This window comes from Lissotriton vulgaris, chromosome 4_1 (genome assembly GCF_964263255.1).
Source record: "Lissotriton vulgaris chromosome 4_1, aLisVul1.2, whole genome shotgun sequence".
Lineage (NCBI taxonomy): Eukaryota > Metazoa > Chordata > Amphibia > Caudata > Salamandridae > Lissotriton > Lissotriton vulgaris.
This window is the reverse complement of record NC_141691.1, coordinates 637,724,852-637,742,532: the sequence shown is the minus strand read 5'-3', so window position 1 is coordinate 637,742,532 and position 17,681 is coordinate 637,724,852. Positions and strand designations below refer to the sequence as shown.

The following is a 17,681-nucleotide window of genomic DNA, read 5'->3' as shown; positions in this document are numbered from 1 at the left end:
AACAGTGGCAGAAGGGAGGGCAAAACAAGTGACAGGTGGAAGGGTACAAGTACTCAGACATGCCAACCCTCCCGATTCAGGCGTGAGACTACCGATTTCAAGGCTAGTCTCCCACCTCCCGATTCCTGCAAGCGAAAATCCGATTAGTTTCAGCTGACAGGGCTTGGTATTTATTGTGTAACGTCTAGGAGCTCTAGAAGGGGTGAAAAACCAACAAAGTGTCATTAACAAGGGAATTGTCTTTTGAAAACCTGTGAAGGGAGAGGGAGGGGAAGGGGGGGGGGGGGGGGTTGGCGGCTGTGTGTGTGCCCAGGAAGTTGTTTCAACCCAGGCTGCCACACAGGGGGCGGGTGGGGGGGAGGTGCATTCAATGCCAGCAACCGGCCAGGCCAGTGCACAACCCTTACATCACACTTTCTTTGCCTGACATTGCACTCCATGCTTCTGAAATGTAAGAAAGAAATGTGCATTTGCGTTTCAAATGTTCGATCCTGCAGCAGCACACTTCCAAAGCCTACACGTCAGTATCCCGATTCAAAGCCCCATTCTCCCGATTTTGTTTTCTTCAACTCCCACTTTGCTATTCTGAAATGTTGGCATGTATGAAGTACTGGGGAACTGATCCGTGGATTGAAAAGGAGGAACAAATAGAAAAGAGTGACCACTAGCAAGCAAGGAGTTTTAAAGGACACTGCAACACACCAATGAAAAGCAGTAAGCCCACAAAGAAGTATATATTAAATTATATACATGAGGTCTCAAAAGCTCGACCTAAAAAGGTAATAGCTACTATATATGTAACAACACACCTGAAGACATTGTTTACACAAATGTACAAAAATAGCACAAAGTTAAGAAGCTAAACAGTTAGATGCATTTTAAAATAGTGGATGGCTTCTCACTGCAATGGCTTTCATTACCTATAAATACATTGCTGTAAAACCTACTTGATGTACTCAATCTTTTAGATCATCTCCCAACCCCTCTCAATGTACAGCTCTCCATTGCTTCACAGCTATGTTTGCGCTATATAAATACCAATACATACCAACACTTACTGAGCTACACCGTTTTTTTAAAATCGGAGTTGTACTAAATAAATTCTAATATTTTTTTGCAACAAATAGTTATTGTTAGAACTGGGGGTCTCTAGTTGGCAGAGGTAGGTACCACTGTCCAAATAGGGACCCTTGCTTCTAGTCAGGGCAAGGAGATAACCCTCTTAGATAACCCCTGATAACCCCTGCTCGCCCTCTAGGTAGCTTGGCCTGAGCAGTCTAGGCTAACCAGAGGCAATGCGTAAAGTATTTGTACCAACACTCACAGTAACACAGTGAAAACACCACAAACTGATTCCACAACAGTTTAGGAAAATAAAGATATTTATTCTAAAATCCAACACACAGTTCAAGGATATGGTTTCAAAAGAGTTCTTCAGGTTGTAATCAAAGTTCTTTAAGTTGCGTTAAAATAATCCACAGATGCGTGAAAAGTTCACAGTTGCGTCACGTTTACTCACAGTACCTTTTAGATGCAACAAAGTTCCACAAGCAGGAAGCTGGTGCGGTGGAAAACAAGCGATGCGTTACTCCTGAGACCCTGGGGAGGCGATGCGACAGCCCTGCTGCAGCAACGGGCGTGTGGCGACGAATCCGGTCTGTATGGGGAGGAAGGCCGCTTGCGTGGATTCCGGTGCGTAGGTTCCGTAGGAAGTCTGGTCTCGCAAAGGCACGATGCGATGATCTCGTAGGGGCTGCGACGATCTCCGGGGCGACGATGCGCGGTCCAGCGGTGATCCTCTCTCTCGCAGCTCCTCGATGTGATGGTTCTGCGACGATGTTCGCAGCGACGTGATGCGGTCCGCAAGCAAGCGGTGCGGCGATCTCACCCAGCGGCGACAGGCTCTGCGACGACACTCGCAGCGATGTTCGATTCTCCAGCACCGGTCTGGTGTGTCCCGCAAACGAAGGGTGCGACGGCTCCGGCAGCGAACGATGCGACACTTTTCAGATTCAAAGTCTCTCAAGCTTAGTTTCAAGCTTCCCAGCTCAGGTTCAACTTCCAGAGGCCCCACAACTGGATCAAGCACTCTAGGAAGGACAGAACTCTCTCAGCAGAGTTCAGGGAAACTGGGGGTGAAGTCCTTTTGTTCCTGGGACTTCGGTAACAGGGAGCCAGCTCTTCTCAGGCCCTTGGAGATTCCTTCAAGACAGGGGACACAGCTCACAGCAAAGTCCTTCCCCTCTCATTGGCAGCAAAGCAACAGCAGGTCAGTCCAGCAGAGCAACAGCAGGACAGTCTTCCTTCTTCAGAGTCAGCTTTCTCCTTGGCAGAGGTTCTTTCTTGATTCCAGGATGATCTAATTTTCTGTTGTCAGGGGTCCTGTACTTATACCCCTAAAGTCTTTGTTCTCTCTGTGCATGTGGGCCCTGAGCCCGGTCTGAACCAGTTCTGGGTGGATCCTGAGCACTTTGTTTTGCTGGCTGCATCTTTCCTTTCAGAGTGAGGGGCAGGGTCCTCAGCCGCCCAGCAGGAGGTGGAGCCAGCATTGTGGCAGGCAGGCACAGCCCTATTCAGCCCAGGTGCTAACTCCTCCCACCACTCAGGTTGCAATTGCTTCATTCAGCCTAGTGCTGACTCATCCAGCCTCTGGGGGAATTCCCCAGCCCCTGTCACTCACAAACCAGACAGTCAATACACAAACATTCCCAGGCACACAGAAGGGTCAGACAAGAGAACACCAACTTTCTAAATGTGCTGTTCTCAAACACAGGATTTAAAAACCACCTTTCCTAAAAGATGTATTATTAAATTCTGAGTTCAGGGATACTAGATACTTATGTCCTATCTTGTTCCTATGGGAAGAAATGCTGTAAACCACTGTAGCCAGCATCCCCCATGTTAACCTATGGAGCAAGATAGCCTTACAATAGTGAAAAACGAAAATGGCTGTAATTCACTACCAGAGCATGTCACCTGCACTAGTACATGCTCTACCTTTCACATACACTGCACCCTGCCCAGGGGGGTACCTTGGGCCTTCTATAGGGGTGACTGATGTGTACGAAAAGGGAAGGGTTAGGCCTGGTCAGCGGGGACGCGGACCAGGAGGACATGGCAGTTCTAAACTGCCCGTAGGCGCTGCAGTGGCAGGCCCGAGACACCATTTTAGAGCTACTCCTGTGGGTGGCACAATCAGTGCTGCAGGCCCACGAGTAGCATTTGTCATCACCGGCCCTGGCACACCCAGTGCACTTTACGAGGGACTTCATGGTGATACAAATATGCCAAACATGTATATCCAATCAGAATAACAATTTACATAGGGAGCACTTACACTCTGGCACTGATCAGCAGTGGCAGAGTGTCCAAAGCATCTAAACCAGCAAAAACGAATCCAGCACAGCATCAAAAATACAGGAGGCAGAGGCAAAAAGATGGGGGTAATCACGCCAAAGATGCCAGGTCTAACAGTTATGGTGTGCACATCCTATGTCTTTCATATGAGAGTACCGCCCGGGGATATGTGTGGGGGACAGGGTATGGTGTGACCATGTATTATGAGGAATAAGGTATGCCATGCCTTCATCATAAGGATATTAAGTCACCCTAGGTTTCCATGAACTTACAAAGGAATTCAGCCTTTGAATTCATTCCTCTTTATGGTGACAGAACTCCTCGTTGACTTGTAATAGCCTTACAATGCAGTGTAGGGGTATTTTTTACCATATATCTTAGAACAAGGACTATAAACAGATCCCCTCACTCCCTTCAATTCTAATTTCAAAGTTGGTTTGAAATGTAGGCTAAGTAGGTAAAATTACACCCCCTTGAAGTTTGTATATTTAGGCTTAGCCCCGCCCGTGACTCAGGATAGAAGGTATTTCTACAAAAATCTGAAAGTAGGATGAGCCACTTTGGTGGAGAAACACTTCAAAGAAAATCCACCAGTAATGCTGGTTGAATTTTGCCACCAAATGGGGGTACTAGAAATGTCCTTCAAAGAAGAGTACACCGTCCTTGCCCACATAGTATTACTAGTGACTACCAAGGTAAAAACACATTTGATCCCAAAATAGGGATCTTTTTATTAGAACGCTGCACCCAAATATGACTGAAAGGCAGGGTGTGATCACACAGCAGCTGATTTAACTGCACTGGTTGAATAGTTGCAAATATACTAAGAGTAGAGAAGTGCAAATAGAAATGCATCCCATCCGATCACATTAGGGTGACTAATGCTGACTGGGAAGCAAAATTTGTGTGGCAAAACAGGGTTAGATGCTGGGTACAAATTACAGGTGTAAAAATACCAGCATTTTGTACTCCGAATGTAATCCTTTTTTGCACACAAGATAATGAATGCAGTCATAATCGAACTGTGTGTGATTCTCTATTTCTGGATACACAGCATGGAGATGGTCAACAAACTGCACACAACCTATTTTGGGCCACCTGGACTCCTGCCCATCAGTGTACGAGCAACTTGCACCCAACTTTTTCAATTTACAGCCCAATTGTGATTTTACCTAAAGTGGTGCACAACATTTAACAAAACACATCCAAATATTTAAAGTCAAGCAGAATACACATTTGAACACATTTTACTGGGCCATGCGTATTTTGATTTTCAAATGTTGTTTGGTAGTCGCCAGTATCAGGTCTTACCACAGGGAAACATTAATGAGGAGATAACGCCAATGAAATGTGTACAAATGGGAAGAGCTGCGTAGACATAAATGTTAGTGCAACCTAATCTGATATGGGCAATGGTCCCAATGTAAACCCCCCAGCTTCATGAAAATACTACAAAATGGGAGCTATAAGTACTATTTAGCATCAACGAAGATCCCAGGGTCATGGGCATGTGACAACATGATCTACATACAAGACCTTCAGATGTAAGAGGAAGCAGTTTACCTGGTCTGGAACTTCCAACTTCCCCTTCTGAAATGACAGGAGGTAAGAGTGCGTCCCTCGAGGAACCTAGCCTACTGCTGAAGGAGTCTTTCACAGTAGTTGTAGATATGGGTTGAAAAACTAAAGTTTAATGAAAAATACAAAAGATCTGATTCAGTATCCTGGGGTGTACAGAATAAGACTCAAGCGAGCACACAACAAAAACAGTGTTGGGCAGTGCTTTTATGATCACTTTCAGAATGTTGGTAATGGAACAATACCACAACATAAGAAACAAATAGCACTGATGTTTGTTCTTGTGTTTTATTCTAAAATAAAATAATGTTGTTAAATGTTTTACAAGGTCTGAATAAAAACGTATTGTTTAAAATCATCACATGTGCATTATTGCAACGCGTGATACACTGAATACGCGTGTGCTACTTGTGCACTCCATTACTGTCTTTACAACACTGCGCAATATGGAGAATTATAGCACAGGCAGCCCACTGTTTGTATTTCAAACCCAACTAGTACATCTCATACAACACATGCAAATGGGACATTAAATCTGCGCTTTATTCAGAATCATTACATTAGCAGCATCTGTCAGCAGGAAGGAACACGGACGGTGATCATCGTGTCCCTTTGTTTTGCCACTAACCATTGAATGTTTCTAATTTCTAGATTGGATGCAGTAACACATTCATTCAACTCCACCAAAGTCTAGTACAAAGAACACAAAGAAAAACATACCTGATGCAATGGCGGTAGAGCTTCCCATGGGTGATCTCTTCTTTCTTGGTTGTCTTGCCCTTGCTGGAGCTTCTTCCAAGAAGCTGGGGATAGGGTCAGGCAATTCCAGTAACCCAGCAGAAGTTGTGGTAGCAGCAGTCATAACAGTAGATCCATCAGCTGCTGACCTGGAAGTTCTGAAGGTGGCTGCAGACTCAGTTTTAGGGACAGAAGCTGTGCTTTTAACAAAGATTCTTGGAGAGTTCGAGTGTGTTGAGGTTTGAGTTATCCCAGTAGAGCGTGCTGTAAGACTTGCTGGATTAGAATAAATACTGTCCACTGAATCCGTAGTAGTGAGAGCAAGGGTAAAGGGGTTGGCAGTGGGCTCAGAAGTTAAACTAGTGGTGCTTTGATCAAGAACCACAAACAGAGCATCTGAGGCTTTGCTATATGAACTAAAAGATCCCATCAAATCCACCATCCTGCAAAAAGGAACTGAGAAAGAGGCTATTAATAATTACTGCTATTTATAACCAACACGTGAAACTAAATAAGAGGCAGGAGCAATAATGAAGGCAATAACACAATTTGATTGCGTCACATTCTGGACCCAAATTATTAAGCAACGACAGACAGTTCAATGTTATCCAACGCACACGCTGAACCATTTAGGGCGACAGTAAGTCCATGTATCCTCCCAATCATTGTTTTGAAAAATACATTCTAAGATCCCTATGATTTGTTAAAGGTTTGCCATGGGGTCTTTTCCCCAATCGCTGTGGCTCAATCGTTTCTGTGCCCAAATTCCCCAGAATATCATGAACATCAGGAACCTATTTGTGTCGGCTACTAAAATTCAGGTTGTCTAAGGAGTTTGAAGACACGCTACCTTAGCACAACCTCGTCATTCTGACTTCCTTACTTTGAAAACAAATACTTTGAAGTGATGAATTAGAATACAAACTTCAATCTTGTTTCATCCAAAACAAAAGCTTTCAACGTTCAAAAATAATTTTAGGAAAACATAAAAAATATATTGGTGCAGAGAGTAGGAGAATTATAGTGCTCCCTTCGCAAGACCTCAAGACTCACGTAGGCATTAGGGAAGGGAGGGGCAAGAAGGATATTGGGGATGAGGTACTGGCTCCTGAGCAAAGTGTCAGGCTATATGTGGAAGGAAAGAGCAAAAGTGAGAAGGGCAGGTGCATATACCATGATAAGAACATTCCGGAATTGAAGGCATTGAGAGAATAGCATGCTATTTAGACCACCATTAACATGTTTCATTTTATGTGCTGGCATAGCTGAAAGGTGTGTGACCATACAATGTAGATGTCATCTAAGTAAGCACTTAGCTTGGAACACGAATTATACCCACTATCATTAATGTTTGTTTTTATAGACATGAGACTTTAGTTTGGTATTCACCTTGGATTGAAACATGTTACTGTATTCCTTATGGTCTATAAGCGGACTTGCAGGTATCCGTTAAAAGATCTGAAAAAGTTTATAATTTTCATGGAATGTTATAACAAACTATAAACTTTAAAATGCCACCATCTGTGTGAGGGCTGCTCCATACCTTGGTCTATCTTTTCTTTGCACCTTCCATTTGCAGATATGGGGTGAACTCCAAAACGCACTATACTCAAAGCTAAATATCATTAGCGACTCATGTAGGCAGTCAGCTCATGTCACTTCATTGATGGCTAGCCTTAGATTCTCTACAAGTTAAACAATTACCTTATTCACTAAACCTACAACTTTAATTTATTCCAATGAGAAACATGTGGGGTCTGGCCTATACCTGCTGAAATGTTTTTTGTTATAATATATGTACAGACTTGAATCTTGGTTATGGGTTATCAATGCTATGTCGTGTTCTGTATGATGGTTATGCGTATTCCAGCCCTTGATCTATATTCCCAGGTACTTACGGCAGATTGCTTGGTTATGTGCGATCAGCTTGAATTAACTCTCTGATCTTCCTATTAACAGTTAGTCTATTTTGTTTTTATATTCCCCTCTTCTTCAGTGATCCCCTAGCAGTTGTGTTTAATTATCGTCTGGGTGAGTGGAGGTCAAATTCAGTAACAACTGGACACATCAAATCCACGCCTCAGCCAGTTTATATGAACCAGATGGCAATTATAGAAGCACCAATTTCAAGAATGTCTGCCCCTTCTGAATAGACCTTCTACTCAGGGAACGCAGAGGTTGCCTGCTTAATCATAATCTTACAATAGAAACTCTTCTGTTGCTGCACTGTTGCCACTACTATTTTCCCAGCCACACTGATTGGTGTAATACAGCAGAGTATAAGTGTACAATAGTGATAATCTTTGACAGACCTTTAATTCCCCATTTCAGGCATACTGAGTGAAAGTTCTTTGTTGCGACGGCAATGCACATCTTTTATTTACTCGATTACCCAAGCCTTTATAACTGGACCATCAAAAAGCATAATACTTGGTTGACACTATATGTGCCCTTGCATGACAGCAAAGGGCTTGTGTAGAAGTCCATGTGATAGTTGCCAGAGTTAGGTTTTACACATGGGGATTTTCGAGGCCTGGAAAAGTGAATGCAGGGCTTTTTTCAGTGCAATTACTAAAATATTCCATGGCTCTACCTGAACACACAGATGTGCAAATGGAAGTCAGATGTTTAACTCCCACCCAGTGCATACTTGGGTGGAAATTTTGATGTCTCTATTGATGATACCAGACATCTTACACCAGGGGCATACGGAAATAAAATGCATACCTAAAAAAAAAACACGTTGAACATTTTGGGGGGCAGTCTCAATTCTGAAGAAAGGGGAGTCTATTCCACAAAACCTTCAGATTGAGCAGGTTTACTTCCACAGGTTCTACAAAATGTGGATAAGAGAAAAGTCTGATGTGCTACTAGCATGCGTGTGGCAATGACCAAGAACAAGTCTTTGACGGCGGAAGGCTATAGAGTCTGCTTTTAAGAGAAGGAATGAAAAATGCAAACCAAGCAAGAACACAATCCAAATAAAAAAAAACAACATTCACCCCCCACCCCCACCCCTCGAGGTGAGCAAGAAACAAGAAAAAAGTGCCCTTTTTCATACGCATATGATTCGATGTGATAGCTAGCCACCCTCGTGCACTTCTGGAATCAGTTTCAGAATCCGGAGCTAGATGGGACATGACAATACCCGGAACTCCATGGATAGAATTGAGATAAAGGGGGCCCAGATCTTGGCGTAGTCTGATTTGTTCCCTAGAGTGGCCATAGACAGCCTCTCCATGCCCAAAAGATACCACAATTGATGCAGCCATTGAGTATGTTCCGGGATCCTGTCTGTCCTCCACCCCACTGAAAGTACCCAGTGTAGTGTCGTGCATGCAATAATGACAGACACTTACTTGAGATTTATGGAGCTTTATTGGTACACTCCTTACTCGTCCCTGTCCCTACTCTAACTGCCTCTTTCCTGCTCGTGCCCCTCCTCTTCCTCCACCCCATGACTCCGCCCACGCCCAACTACTAGAATGCTCAAAACACAACATCTCCCCCTTTGTTAAGAATGAACTGACTTTATTAGAGTTCTTCAATCAGTCTCTGAGGCCTGTGAATGTTCCTTCTAGGTCGCAGATTCATGCCACCATCATTCAATTCAGCTTCAGTCCTCTGATCAGGTCTCTGGGCTGTGCCCGTTTGATTGGGTCCTTGTGTTTCCGGTGAATCTCCATCCTGTTCAAGCGCCTCTTTCATGCCAGGCGTGCACTTTTGAAAATGAGACACATTCCTGGTGATCCTTCTATTTTCGGACGTCGCCGTGACCATGGTGCCCTTTTGTTGGGTGACAACCAAGGGTTCGTCTTTGAACGTGCAATCTGTTTTTCGGGATTGTTCTTGTTTGACCACCACGCAGTCCCCTGTCTGCAATGAAGGAGACTTGGCTCTCCTTCGAGAGTCCACATACAATTTCATTTTGTTCTTACTGTTTTGATCAGCCAGGGCCACTTCTTGGTGGGCATGTGTCGGAGACACTGGTCGCAGAGCACCCTCCCAGGTCGGAATCCTTGTTCTGATGGGTCGCCCCAGCATAAGAGTGGCCGAGCATTTTCCTGTGGTGGCATGTGGGGTAGTTCGGTATGCTCGCAGGACTTCGTTGAGAGCAACTTGCAAGTCTTTCTTCTCGAGCGTGGCTTGTTTGAATGTTTTCTTCAGAGTCGCCATGAACCGCTCAATGGTGCCATTAGCCTGTGGCCACAGAGGCGTGACCTTTCGATGTCTAAAATTAAGATGCCTTGCAAACTCTCTAAACTCCTGGCCATTGAAAGGAGGATCATTGTCTGTTTTGAGTTCCTTTGGGACACCCCATGCGGCAAACACCTAATCAAGCACCGCAATTGTGCAAGAAGCATTAGTGGATGGCACGAATTGAGCTATCGGAAACCTCGAGTACTCATCCATGATAGCCACCACATACTTGCCGGATTGGAGAGGTCCGTAAAAGTCCATTGCTAGTTCTTGCCATACCCCACTGGGTAACTTAGTCATTTGAAGCGGAGCTGGGGGTGTTCCATGGCTAACTAGATGACACTGGGGGCAATCCTTGAGGGTGGCCTCCAACATGGAATCAAGCAGCGGGAACCAGACTCGCTCATGGAGATTTCTTTTGGTTGCAACCACTCCCCTGTGGCCTTCATGAGCCAGGTTAATGACTCCTTCTCGTAGCTGCCTCGGGATGACAATCCGATGGTCTCTCAGGAGGATCCCCTCCGAGGTGGCAGATAGCTCATCACTGATGTGCCTGAACGCTTGCATTTCTTGGCGGACCAGAGGATCGGTCTTCTCTTCCTCACCGTCATGCCTCCATCTAAGTTTCAAGTTTCAAGTTTAAAATTTGTATAGCGCACTACTCACCCAGAGGGTCTCAAGGTGCTTGAGGGAGGGGTGGTACTTTACTGATAGAATATCCAAGTTTTTAGTTGTTTTCTGAAGGAGAGGTGGTTCTGTGTAAGGCGGAGGTAGGTGGGGAGAGAATTCCAGGTCTTGGCCGCTAAGTAGGAGAAGGATCTTCCCCCCATGGTGGATCTTTGGATGCGCGGAATTGCGGCGAGGGCTTGATTGGACGATCGTAGTTGGCGGGTGGGGGTGTAAAAGGACAGGCGTGTGTTGAGGTATTCGGGTCCTAGTTCGTAGAGGGCTTTGTGTGCGTGGGTGAGGAGACGGAACGTTATTCTCTTGTTGACGGGGAGCCAGTGGAGGTCTTTCAGATGACTGGAAATGGAGCTTGGCGGGGGATGTCTAGGATGAGTATGGCTGAGGCGTTTTGGATGCGTTGGTGTTTTTTCTGTAGTTTGGCTGTGGTTCCGGCGTAAAAGGTGTTTCCGTAGTCCAGTCGGCTTGTGACCAGTGCATGGGTGACCGTCTTTCTTGTTTCGGTGGGGATCCAACTGAAGATTTTTTTGAGCATACGTAGGATGTTGAAGCATGATGAGACAGCGTTGATTTGTCTGGTCATCGAGGGGGAGGAGTCCAGGATGAAGCCCAGGTTGCGTGCTTAGTCCGTTGGTATGGGTGCGTTTCCCAGGGCCGGTGGCCACCATGAGTCATCCCAGGCGGAGGGGGATGATCCTAAGATGAGGACTTCCGTTTTGTCCAAGTTCAGTTTTAAACGGCTGTTCTTCATCCACTCGGCTACTTCTTTCATCCCTTCGTGTAGGTTGGTTTTGGCGGTTGTTAGACCTGACATCATTGGCTTGAGTCTCTCCTCCATTTTTTCTGTTTGCCTCCACTGTTTTACGATGTTTTGCTGGTTAATGCTTTGGGCACCGTGCCACTGCTGATCAGTGCCACAGTGCAAGTGCTCCCTATGTTAAATTGATGTATCGATTGCCTTCCATGTTTGGCTTATTTGGTTTACTGTCAGTCCCTAGTCTAGTGCACCAGGAGTGCCGGGGCTTGTAAATACAAATGCCGCTCGTGGGCTTGCAGCACGTGTTGTGCCACCCACCAGAGCGGCCTCGTAAAAGAATGTCTACGGGTCGGTTATTGCGAGACCTACGTGCAGTCTGGTACTGTCACGCTGACTGCGCAAGTACACCTACTTGCCAGTCCCTAAGCCTTCCCTTAACTTCATGTTAAGTCACCCCTATGGTAGGCCCACGGGCAGGGTGCGTTGTAAGTATAAGGTAGGACACGCCTGAACAAGTTGGCATGTCCTAATAGTGAATTACAGCCATCTTCGTTTTTCACTATTGCGAGGTAACCTGCTCTCCATTAGTTAGAATGGGCTGCCCGGGTTATTAATGCTATAATCCTAGCTGGCTCGGGGAGCATGGTGCAATGTCGAGTTTGGTATCCCTGAACTCGGGGTTTAATTGCGCATCCGTTGGCGTGGATGGTTTTTGGACTCTGGGTTTGAAAATAGCACTTTTAGAAAGTGTCTATTTTCTTGTCTAACCATTTCTGGTTTCTGCTGGTTTTGCGTGTGTGTTACAGGAGCTGGGTGGCTCCAGAGGTCTGAGTGAGTCAGTGTGGGATGAGTGGGACATTTGCGTTGAGAGTAGGGGGAGAGTAGTTGCTGATAGCCTGCCCTGCCTGATACAATGCTGGCTCCACCTCCTGCCAAGCAGCTGATGGCTCTGTGCCTGCCATGGACGATCCTAGCCCCACCTCCTACCAGGAGGCCGATAGCTCTGCTCCTGCCGGTGACAATGCTGGCTCCACCTCCTGCTGGGCGTCTGAGGACCCAGCCCTGCTCAGTGAATAGGCCAGGTGCCTCTGCCTGGCTCCACCCACAACAGACCCAGGATGTTGGGAAATTCCCCTGCATGGACAAAGGGATCAAAGCCCAAAAAGGGGTATAAGAGAAGGACCCCTGAACCAAGAATTTAGATCACTTCTGACAAGGAACCCTGAAACCAAGGACAAGAAGCCTGCTGATCCAAGGACTTGCCTACCCCTTCTGCCAGTGTGCTGTTTGCTGGGGGGAATCCTGCATTGCTTCTTTATTTTTGCAAAGGAACCAGGAGAGAGGAACTGTGTGTGTACTCTCACGCTTGCTAAGAAAATCTCCAAGGACTGGAAGAGTGCCAGTCTCCTGTTGAAGTCACAGGGCTAAAGGACTTCACTTACTACAAGTGCTATTTGCTGGAACCTGTGAATCCAGCACCTCTGAAAGACACCAGCAATCTCGACGCCGACGGACATCGCCGAATCCAGCTCGACACCGTGAGTGACGGCTCAAGTGTCCTGCTTCCTCGATGCCGGCCGCCGGGCCTGATCGACGCCAGCAGCAACGCCAGTGAGTAGTGAGTTCGGCTCCAGCTCCAAGGGACCTCGTGTCTGCACCGCTGCTGATCGCAACGACCTCGTGCCCTCTCGACGCCGTGAGCGCTGCTCACTCTTGCAACTGCATCATCGGCAACAACGCCGGCTGAGGCCTGATCGACACCGACGACGCGACGCCGGATTGCTCGACGCCGCTGATCATCGTGTGCTTCATTTTCCTAAGGTACTGTGTTGTTGGGGGTCCGTGTGACTCCGGGCTCGACGTAGCGCTCCTCGCGGTTGACGCCGAACCTTTGGATTAACTTTGCCTCGACGTTGTGTAACTCCCGTGTGGGTTACATTGTTGCCAAGAACTGTGTTTCCAGGAAGAAGAGTTGCTTTGATACGAAAAGACTTTGTGCTCAAGAAGAAACTACCTTTGAACTATTATTTTCCCTTCCAAGAGTATTTATCAAGATTGTGTATATTTTTGTCGTTATTTGGTCTTGTGCTAAGCCTTATATAAAAATCCTTATTTTTATAATACTACTGTGTCGTGTCCATTTGTAGTGTATTCACTTTATTACTGTATGTGGTCATAAATGCTTTACACACAGCCTCTGAGATAAGCCTGTCTGCTCTGCCAAGCTACCAAGGGGGTGAGCAGGGGTTATCAAAGGGTGTGATCCCCTTGCCCTGACTAGAAAAGGTGTGTCCCTATTTGTCAGAAGTGCATACCTCTGCCAACTAGAGACAGCCGGTTCTAACAGCGGTGTTTGGGTCTTCGGTGAGGGAAAGGATCAGCTGGGTGTCGTCTGCGTAGGAGATGATGTTGAGGTTGTGTTGGCGCGCGATGGATGCAAGGGGACTCATGTATACGTTGAAGAGGGTGGGACTGAGTGATGATCCTTGTGGTATGCCGCAGATGACTTCGGTGGCCTCTGATCTAAAAGGGGGGAGGCGGACTCTCTGGGTTCTTCCGGCGAGGAACGAGATGATCCAGTCCAATGCTTTTCCTTGTATTCCGACGTTGCTGAGGCGTTGTATAAGGGTGCTATGACAGACTGTGTCGAAGGCTGCGGAGAGGTCAAGTAGGATGAGGGCAGCCGTTTCTCCGTTGTCCAGTAGAGTTCGAATGTCGTCTGTTGCTGCAATGAGGGCGGTCTTGGTCCTGTGTTTAGCTCGGAAGCCAGACTGTGAAGGGTCGAGGGATTTGTTGGATTCTAGGAAGGCGGCGAGCTGACTTTTGACGGATTTCTCAATGACTTTGGCAGGGAATGGGAGGAGCGAAATGGGGCGGTAGTTCTTAAGTTCAGTGGGGTCTGCTGTGGGTTTCTTCAGGAGGGCGCTGAGTTCGGCATGTTTCCAGCTTTCCGGGAAGGTAATGGGAGTGCAGTCGGCGCATCACTTTCTGAAGAATGTTATCTTGGGCAGTAGCTTCCTGGATTGCCTCTACTGGAATGGCTGGAGGTCGGGCTGATCCTACTACAAAGTGTATGTATTCTTCAGCTATTGACGGAGGCGAAACCTGGGATGCCTGAGGGTGTCGGGACATATAGTCCACAGAGTTCTCCCCTTTCCCCGGTTTGTGTATGATTTTGTATGTGTATTCTTGTAGGCGCAGGCCCCATCGTTCAATTCTAGGTGGCATCTTGGCATTGGGGTTGCCAAATATGGTGACCAATGCCTGGTGGTCCGTTATCATGGTGAAATGTTTACCATATATGAAGACATGAAAGTGCTCGCAAGCCCAGACGACTGTGAGGCTCTCCTTTTCTGGCTGAGAATAGGCCCTTTCAGTTTCAGATAGGCTGCGACTGGCATAGGCCACGATGTGCCGTTGATCAGTGTCTTCGTCCTACTGGGCTAAGATGGCACCCAGACCCACTGGACTGGCATCCACCGTTATTTTAGTCTTCCTCTTGGGGCTAAAGTATGCCAGGTTGTCCGCAGCCTCAACGGCCGGTTTGATTTCCCAAAAGGCCCTCTCACATTGGGGGCTCCACACAAACGGTTGTCCTTGCTTGGTAAGGGTTCTCAATGGATGACTGATAGTGGCATAGTCTTTAATATATCTGGCACAATAGCTCGCCATGCCCAGAAATGAACGAATGTCACTAACGTCTTGAGGACTCTTGGTAGCATTGAGTGCAGTCACTTTTTCCGGGTCAGGCCTCATGCCCGCTCCAGAGAACACATGGCCAACGAACTTGAGAGTGGATTGGTGGAACTCACACTTGTCCTTATTTAGGGTCAGGTTGGCCTCTAGAAGGGCATGGCATACTCGATCAGGTGCCTTGTCATACTCCTGTGTATTCGACCCATATACCAAAATGTCATCACTGTAATTCAGCGAGTTGGGTATGTGTCTGATGGTCTGACGAATCATTTCCTGAAATATTTCGGCTGCTGACGAAATGCCAAAGCTCAGTCTCTTGTATCTAAACAATCAATCAATCAAAGCATTTGTATAGCGCACTACTCACCCGGAGGGTCTCAAGGCGCTAGGGGAGGGGCGGTCCACTACTGCTCGAACAGCCAGGTCTTGAGCTGCTTCCTGAAGACGACGTGGTCCTGGGTCAGGCGGAGGTGGGTTGGGAGGGAGTTCCAAGTCTTGGCGGCGAGGTAGGAGAAGGACCTTCCCCTGTGGTGGCTCTTCGGATGCGGGGGACGGCAGCGAGGGCGTGGCCGGTCGATCGAAGCTGGCGTTTGGGAGCGTAGAAGTTGAGGCGGCTGTTGAGGTATCCTGGGCCTTGGTTATGCAGGGCTTTGTGTGCGAGGGTGAGGAGACGGAAGGTGATTCTCTTGTTGACCGGGAGCCAGTGCAGGTCTCTCAGGTGTCCGGAGATGTGGATACGACGGGGATGTCCAGGATGAGTCGTGCTGAGGCGTTCTGGATCCGCTGGAGTCTCTTCTGGAGTTTGGCGGTGGTTCCGGCGTAGAGGGAGTTGCCGTAGTCCAGTCGGCTGGTGACGAGGGCCTGGGTGACCTTCTTCCTGGTCTCGGTGGGGATCCACCGGAAGATCTTGCGTAGCATGCGTAGGATGTTGAAGCACGACGAGGAGACGGCGTTGACTTGTCTGGTCATGGAGAGGGAGGAGTCCAGGATGAAGCCCAGGTTGCGTGCGTGGTCTGTTGGTTTGGGTGCGCTGCCTAGGGCGGGGGGCCACCAGGAGTCATCCCAGGTGGAGAGTGAGGATCCCAGGATGAGGACTTCCTTCTTGTCCGAGTTCAGTTTCAGGCGGCTGTTCTTCATCCATTTGGCTACCTCTTTCATCCCTTTGTGTAGGTTGGCTCTGGCGGTGGCGGGGTCGTTGGTGAGGGAGAGGATCAGCTGGGTGTCGTCGGCGTAGGAGATGATGTTGAGGTTGTGCTGGTGTGCGATGGCTGCGGGGGGACTCATGTAGACATTGAAGAGGGTTGGGCTCAGCGAGGAGCCTTGAGGAACGCCGCAAATGACTTTGTTGGCTTCTGATCTGAACGGGGGGAGGCGGACTCACTGTGTCCTTCCGGCGAGGAAGGAGGTGATCCATTCCAGTGCCTTCTCCTGGATTCCGACGTTGCTGAGGCGCTGTACTAGGGTACGGTGGCAGACAGTGTCGAAGGCCCCGGAGAGGTCTAGGAGGATGAGGGCCGCTGTTTCTCCGTTGTCGAGCAGGGCTCGAATGTCACCGGTTGCTGCGATCAGGGCGGTCTCGGTGCTGTGGTTGGCCCGGAAGCCAGACTGCGAGAGGTCAAGGGATCCGTTCATCGCGAGGAAGGCGGCCAGCTGCTTGTTGACAGTCTGCTCGATGACTTTTGCGGGAAACGGGAGCAGCGAGATGGGTCGGTAGTTCTTGAGGTCGGTGGGGTCGGCTGATGGCTTCTTTAGTAGGGCGCTGAGTTCGGCGTGCTTCCAGCTCTCCGGGAAGGTAGCGGTGTTGAAGGAGGTGTTGATGATGTCCCGCAGGTGGGGTGCGATGACAGCGTCGGCCTTGTTGAAGACGTGGTGAGGGCAAGGGTCGGTCGGAGATCCGGAGTGGGTGGAGTTCATCGTGCGGATGGTGTCTTCGGTGCTGATCGGGGTCCAGGCGCGGAGGGTGGTGGTGGGGGGCGGTGGTTCGGTCGTGGCGTGCGTCGGTTGAGTGCTGAAGCTGTTGTGTATGTCCCCGATCTTGTTGTGGAAGTAGGAGGCGAGGGAGTTGCAGAGGTCTTGCGAAGGGGTGATGTCGTTGTTTCCGGCGTTGGGGTTGGAGAGCTCTTTAACTATGTTGAAGAGTTCCTTGCTGTTGTGTGCGTTGTTGTCCAGTCGTTCCTTGAATGCAGTTTTCTTGGTGTTGTGGATCAGTTGGTGGTGTTTTCGGGTGGCGAGCTTGAGGGCAAGTCATGTTGTCCGGTGTTGGTTCTCTGCGCCAGGCTTTCTCAAGGGCTGTGCAGTCCTTCTTGGAGCTCTTGAGTTCGTCGGTGAACCATGGGGCTTTCTTGCTGCCGGGTCTGCTAGGTGGGGTCCTCAGAGGGGCGAGGTCGTCTGCGCAGTCGCTGATCCACTTCGTGAGGTTGGTGGCCGCTTGGCTGGGGCTCGTTGCGCTGGTGCATGGGTTCTTGCTCAGGGAAGTCGCGAGCTGGTCGGCTGTGATCTTGTTCCAGCTTCTGCATGCAACCTGTTGCTGTTGGTGACCTAACAGACCTAAGTGGGTAGGAAAAGTGGTTATATACCTTGATTTCTCAAGGAGGTCCAGCTGGTGATAGGAAGTGGTGTCTTTGCCATCCAGGTGAATACTCTTACGTGTGCTGGACTCAGTTGAGGTGGT

At 48.2% G+C, this 17,681-nt stretch overlaps 1 protein-coding gene across 1 annotated transcript in view; it reads right to left on the bottom strand.

The window, feature by feature from the left end:
• PKD1L1 (polycystin 1 like 1, transient receptor potential channel interacting) overlaps positions 1–17,681 on the bottom strand; it is a 1,739,639-nt gene that overhangs the window by 871,961 nt on the left and 849,997 nt on the right. The window contains exons 25-26 of the mRNA XM_086964902.1: positions 5,656–6,129; positions 4,921–5,040 (exon numbers count right to left, since the gene is read on the bottom strand). Of these exons, the coding sequence (XP_086821028.1) occupies positions 4,921–5,040; positions 5,656–6,129 (594 nt within the window). The remainder of the gene's footprint in view (positions 1–4,920; positions 5,041–5,655; positions 6,130–17,681) is intronic.